The sequence below is a fragment of the Hemicordylus capensis genome, chromosome 12 (assembly GCF_027244095.1).
Source record: "Hemicordylus capensis ecotype Gifberg chromosome 12, rHemCap1.1.pri, whole genome shotgun sequence".
NCBI classification, from domain to species: Eukaryota; Metazoa; Chordata; class Lepidosauria; order Squamata; family Cordylidae; genus Hemicordylus; species Hemicordylus capensis.
This window is the reverse complement of record NC_069668.1, coordinates 13,035,548-13,042,201: the sequence shown is the minus strand read 5'-3', so window position 1 is coordinate 13,042,201 and position 6,654 is coordinate 13,035,548. Positions and strand designations below refer to the sequence as shown.

Below are 6,654 nucleotides of genomic sequence, written 5' to 3'. Positions count from 1 at the left end.
AGAGAGGACTGGGAGAGATTCCTGCCTGCAACCTTGGAGAAGCTGCTGCCAGTCTGTGCAGACAATACTGAGCAACATGGACCAAGGGTCTGACTCCGTTTCCTATGTTCCTACCCGCTAAGGAACATTTTACACCACTTCTAAAACATTTAGGAATCGGCCTCGTACCAAGTCAGGCTCTTGGTCCATCTAGCTCAGTACTGTCCACCCTGACTGGCAGCTGCTCCTCCAAGGTTTCAGGCAGGAGTCTCTGCCAGCCCTGCTGGGACCTCCTGCATGCAACTAGACAGATGCTCTCCCATTGCACCACAGCCCCATCCCCAGAGCTGGCACATGTGGGTCCCCTGTCCAGGCACTGACCACAGCAAGTCTGGCTTAGCTTCAGCAAGGGGCTGCATCGTGTGCCCTTAGACCACACACTGGGACCAGTGTCAGAGGAATTCCCCAATGTTGACTGCAACTCCCATAATCCCCAGCCAAAGACCATTGCAGCTTGGTATTCTGGGAGTTGTAGTCAACATAATCTGGGAATCCCTCTTACAGGAAACACTGCCGAGGACCCCCTTTTTTCCTAGTCTTGTTCATATCCTCTTACCTGCTTCCCACGACAGCCAGGTGCTCTCTCCTGCTCAGGGTACTTTCCTACCAAGGTCAGGCATGGCAGCTGCTTAGTGGGTGTGCTGCTGCTTCTTCCTTCCTCCTGCAGCCAGAGCTCTACGGAGCGGCCCAGGGTCCGAAGCCAAGAGAAGCAAGGTGGCAATGGCACGTGCTCGCCCACTAGGGCATCCTCCCCTCTTCTGCCTCGCCCCCCTCTTCTCGGTTTCTGCCGGTAGGAAATAAGACAGACAGCAAGGGTCTCACGGAGCACTGATCCCCTTTTTATTTTGGTTGGTCTGAAGGGAAGGAGTCACCGTCTTACTTGAAACATGGGTGTGAACAAAACACAAAGGTTGCATGGCGCCTGGGGGTTTCCGTAGCTTCCCCTCGGCCTCGAGACCTGCATAGGAGAATGGCTGAACAGACCAAGCTGAAATGCATTTTATCGGAAAGCAGTTTAGAAAGAAAGAAAGAAAACCACCCAAACCACATACAGTTATTTCAGATACAATGATTAACAGATACCTTCCCGCATGAGAATAAGCCATGACTTTTTCCTTTTCCTATTGGAATTTCTCACAAATCTCCACTTTGGCTCTGAGTGCAGCATTAGGGATTAAAAAACAAAAACACCAACCCTGAACATTTACAATAACCAGAATTGCATCCACTGAGCAGTAACATCCATGGGGGCCGGGCAAGAATAGGTTTGGCAGCAGAAACGGCCAATGAATTTGTCTCTTGTGCAGACCGCTCACTCGGAGCAGAACGCTGTTGCTCTTCACTACGCATCTTTGTTTCAAAGTTTTACAGAGGTCTCTCGACAACAAAGCCAGGGCCATCCAGGGACAAAGGTTCAGGCGGCACTTTCTCCAAGTGACACTTGATGTTAGTACAGTGAGCCAGCCACCACCCAACTTAGGCCAGGGAACCTAAAAAACCTCAAAAAAAAAAAAAAAGTCCACCACTAAGGCCAAACAGGTCCAAACTGGATGCCCGAGGCAAGTTTTACGAGTGCCGCTGGCTCGTTTCGGAGTGTGGGCAGCAAACACTTGTCATGCGTTTTGAGACCTGGTCAGTGCAGCTAGCAGAGAGAGTTCTGCATAGAGGCAGGGCCCACCGTGAGGCTGGCCCGTGAGGAGCGGTTTCCTTTTCACAAGGGGTAGAAAGGACGTTTGGAGCAGATGCAGTTTCCGTACTTCTCGTGCTCAGCCCAGAAGTTACTCCACAATGCTAGCACCACTAGCAGACAGACACGGGTAAGAGGCGGAGCTTGAGCGCTTCCTAAAAGATGGAGGAGGGGCTGCACCTCCTGAAAGCAAATCCAGTGGCTGCCCTCGCTTCCAATGCCCCAGGTGACAGCATATGAAAGAAGTTCCTCTGGCTTGGTTTCCCTCTCACCCTCAAGTGCAGAGCTCTCAGAGACTAATCCAGAACAGCAGCATCCAATCCTTTCCGGTGTCATTTTAAAAGGGTCCGTGAGTCGTACCGGTGTCCACTCCATGAGGGTTTAAAAAAAGGAACAAAAACCAAGGAAATGTTTGGGTAAGTGCGAGCAGAACGCACCATTTTCAGCTCAGCTGCAGGGAGGGCAAAGCAGACAGGGCAGCCTTCTGTGATAAGGTGTACAAACTAGTGAGAGAAAAAACTGATATTCAGTAGGACAATTGCATTTTGAAAGTTTGCACGGAGCCTCACGGTTCAGGGAAACAATTTTGCCATGACCTGCTGAAGAGCAAACTCTTTTCAAAACAGCAGCTGACAATGCAGAAGGAAGATACTTCGCTGGGACACCTTGGAAACAGCTCAGTGTGCGAGAGCAAAAACTGCTTGTTTTCCACATCACTATGCACACAGGTGTGAGTGTGTTTGAGAGAGAGAGAGAGGGCAAAACTTCACCATTATGTACCCATGCACTATTATTTTCACAGTGTTGCTGAATGTAGCTGACTGTATGGAAAAACAGGTTTACAGTGTGGCAGAATCATTCCCCCCCCCAAAAAAACCCAAAAGAAAGATCCCATTACCCCCAGCAGACCAGAGATGGTTTTAAAATGTACAGGATTCATTAAGGGGTCAGTTTAAAAAAAAGTTCCACAAGGTCTTGAGCAACCACAGAAGGGAAAAAGAAAACGTGCCTGGAGTTAGATGGAAGAGAACAGCACCGCCTCGGAGATGCACAGATCAGGCAAGCATGCCCTGTGCACAGCACCCACGAGAACGCTCTCCCCATGTGTTTCAATGGGCGCATGCGTGGGAGATGCATCCTGGGCGGGTTGTGCTGAAAAGATGATGAACGTTCTGCACTTGAGAAAATGCTTCTTTTTAAAAATAATAATATAAAATGACCCCCCTCAAAAGTATGCAATGATTTGGACACAAGTACACCAGACACTCTAGCAGGGGGCAGGGAACACAGCAGAAAAAAGTTACTCTATTTACAGAAGAATGATTTTTTTTTTAAAAGACATTATGTTATGGTTCTCTTTACAAATAAGATGTCGCTCAGGAACATGTCCTCTTTTAAAAATAACTCTTTACATATTTATCTTCAGGCTGCTGGGCCTTCCGCCTGTGGCTGGCGCGGGAAGGGGAGGAATCTTCCGACGGGGATTGCTCTGCACACAGATTCCCCTTTGCTTCTTCATCTTCCATGGCCCCTGCTCACTTGGAAAGTCTGAGGGCACACGTTATTTTTAAAACACACACACACCATTCTTTCCACCCCACAAAAATGAACGAATTTTTTTCTGTTTCGTTTTATAAAAAGGTCCTCCTCTCTCTTCCCCAAGTTCACTCGTCGCTGTCCGAAAGAGTCTCGTACTGCGCCGAGAGCAGAGGGGCGGGCTCTCGTTCCCATATTCGGCTGGACTGGTGAGAGGAGGCCTGGCTGGCGGCTGGCGGGGCACAGGTGATCGACGTGGGAGGGGTACTGCTCAGCATGCGCATCGTCAGGGGGTTGTACGGGAACTGCGTGGACCCTGAGGGGCACAGAATGGGGTCAGGCTTGGGCTGAGAGAGAGATTCCTGCCTACACACCGGAAGACTCCACGTGGGGAATCTAGACCGGTCAGTCGCTCCTCTGCTCACCTGTCGAGGAGGGCCTGTCTTCCCACGACCACACCGGCGTCTGCCTGTGGTAGTCTCCTTCCGAATGCACCGACGAGACAGAGGAAGGCCGCTCGGCACCCAGGTAGCCCTGCCCTGGGATCGGCGACTTGGACTTCCGGCTGCCGGATTTGCCCATCAATTTCTGCTTGCCCATGCCCCCTCCTGGAAAGAGAAGCAGAGTCAGGCCACACGGCCCAGCAGCGGCACCTCCGTCCAGAGCCCCTCTGTGGACCCTCAGCGGCAGGCTCTGGGCTTCCACACACCGGCCGCCCTGGCTCTCTTCAAGAGAGAAAACTGGCTCTGGAATGCATCCCCCTTTCGAAAGAAGAGCTTCTCTGTCTCTAATTTCTTTCTTTCTTTGTCTTTTCAAAGGGCCCTAAAGACACAACTGTTTTCTCAGGCTTTTAGTTAATCAGTCAATCAGGCTTTTTCATTAAAATTAATTCCAACCATTGCATTGGTTTCATCCTGTGGAATTGTTTTGCTTCACTCCAAGAGTTTGTATTCTGTGATCACATTTTGTTTGGTTTTTATATTGTAATAGGGATTGTGTACACCGCCTAGAGATGTATATCAGGTGGTATATAAATATGATAGAGAGGGAGAGATAGATAGATAGAAAAAGAGAGAGAGAGCGATCAGACGCGTGTGCATTCGAACTGGATTCCTCCACTACCTCAGGGCTCTGTGCCCGCCAGACAGGATACGGGTTCAGAGTCTGCCAGGGGGCTTCCAGCCCTGGGGTCTGTCTGGAAAAAGGACGAATCTGCCTAAGTTTAGCCTGATACAAAAGGAGGAGCCTGCTTAGGGGCGATGCGACGGGAAAATTCAATTTTCTTAGAAAGGCCTAGGAGCACAGTTTCAATATGACGTTTGTGGGAGGAGGAACAAGAGGCATTTGAGAACCTTCAGAACAGAGAGATTTTTTCTTTCTCTTGTACAATACTGTAACCCACCTCAAGCCCTTGGAACAGGGCGGGATGCAAAGATTAAAAGAGATTAAAAGTGAAGACGAGAGGTCATGTTTTTGCCCTGGTGAGGGTTCTGAAAAACCCTCCCTGAGTTCAGTCCAAACGTACCTTTCCCAGTTCAGTTTTTAGAGGACTCTAGGAGGAACTGGTAAAAATCTGGCTGTGGAAGGCACTGATTGATTAGCACCAGTGCTGCCAACACCCCACTCTCCCTACAAATCTCGTCTGGAGCACTTTGGCAGCTGCTTCAGATGGTTGCACTTTTCTTCTTTAAAAACAAGGGAATAGGTGAATGTATAAGGGCAGAAATGAATGTAGAAACTCCTCAGTGTTTACCAGTTCTTTTTAAAAAGGCAAATCAGCCCATGTGGGAAAGCGTAGGAGGCGGACCGACCCAGTATTGTGCAAGCTGACGCACAGCAAAGCCAGATCCTGCTGCAAAGAACTGGCGGTGGCCATGATTGGAAACCTGTCATCTACCCGCTCCCCGGCCCAGAAGTCAAGAGCTGTGACGTCTCACCCGGATTGGGGGAGGGGTTTGCCTCTTCCCTCCGGGCCTCGCCGCTCGCTGGCAGTGCCGCGTTGGGGCCGCCGGGCGCTAAGCTCATGACCATGCTGTGGTCTTCCCCTTTGTCGTCAAAGTTGCCCATCAGCGCCTTGCGGATGATGTCCTCCAGGCCCAGGTTGCTGGCGGGATCGGCAAAGGAATGGCCTCGTGCACTGACCGCACCTGCGAGGGAGGAAGGGAGGGTGGGGGGAGGAGGAGACGACAACGATGGAGAAACAGGTGGGCCAGGGAGAGGTGATCAGGGAGGGGAGAGAGAGCAAGCACACCAACAGGTGAGTACATTGAGGCCAGGCACCAAGTCAGCAAACCCTGAGAACAGCTGAAGAGTCTTGCCAGACATGTGGGTGACCGGGCATCAGGGTGGTGCCGATCGTTCCGGGAGGAGGCAGGCGGCGTGTGCAGGGAAGACCAGGAGCTTCTCACACACGGGCCAGCCGGGCAGACACAGTTTATGAGGCCTCCTGCTAGGGATCCAGATTCAAGCTTTCAGAATTCAGGGAACCCTTCCACAAGGAATGACAAGGCCCACGGACAACTGGGGAAGGGAGCTGGTCTTGTGGTACCAAGCATGAATTGTCCCCGTTGCTCAGCAAGCAGCCGCCTTCCCTTGAATGGGGAATTCGCGATGCTGTCAACTACGACTCCCAGCATGCCCAGCTGCAATGGCCTTTGGCTGGGAATTCTGGGAGTGGTAGTCAAAAACGTCTGGGATTCCCTGTAAGAGGGAACACTGCTTAGCAGGGTCTGCTATGGTTGGCATTTGGATATAGCTGTTTATAAAAGGTTTGAATGATTTCACAGCTGCCCTCTTTTCTAAGGTGTAGCACTTTTATAGCATTATAATATAGTCTTATAGTATCAGAGTAGCAATTTTAAAGTACAGTAGTATAGTTTTACTGTTCCAGAACTTGCTTTTATTATTATGACTCATGCCTGTCTTATGCTGATCTTGGACCGTAATAAAGATGACTGATCATCTGCTTTGCATCCAGAAGGTTCCAGGTTCAATCCCTGGAAGCATCTCTGGGCAGGGTTGCGAGAGACTCCTGCCTGAAACCCTGGATTGCCACTGCCAGTCAGTGCAGACAATCCTGAGCTAGAGGTACCCAGGGTCTGACTCAGCAAGAAGCAGCTTCCTGTGTTGTCCCTAAACATAAGACTTTTCTGCAGCTGCTTTAGGTTTGTAAGGAAGATCTACCTTTGCATTTGAGCTCTTTGGGGACAAGGAGAAGCCAGCCCCCTTTCTATGTTCTCCCCTTCCCTACTCCTCGCCCTTGTGAGATGCTCGGCCAAAAACAAACAGGCCTGTGGGTGATACCACAATCGTCTACCAAGCACCACGGCTGGAAATGGATTGCCAGGATTACTTCCCATTCCAATTCTGAAAGGCATAAACGTCAATATCTA

The 6,654-nt window shown here is 50.4% G+C and overlaps 1 protein-coding gene across 10 annotated transcripts in view; it reads right to left on the bottom strand.

Moving 5' to 3' along the window:
- Positions 1–857: 857 nt before the first annotated feature.
- The window catches only part of NCOR1 (nuclear receptor corepressor 1), a 75,433-nt gene continuing 69,636 nt past the window's right edge, over positions 858–6,654 (bottom strand). For all 10 annotated transcript variants that reach the window (XM_053275003.1, XM_053275004.1, XM_053275001.1 and 7 more), the window contains 3 exons: positions 5,200–5,409; positions 3,688–3,870; positions 858–3,578 (listed from right to left, as the gene is read on the bottom strand). In XM_053275003.1, the coding sequence (XP_053130978.1) occupies positions 3,391–3,578; positions 3,688–3,870; positions 5,200–5,409 (581 nt within the window). In that variant the 3' untranslated portion in view covers positions 858–3,390. The remainder of the gene's footprint in view (positions 3,579–3,687; positions 3,871–5,199; positions 5,410–6,654) is intronic.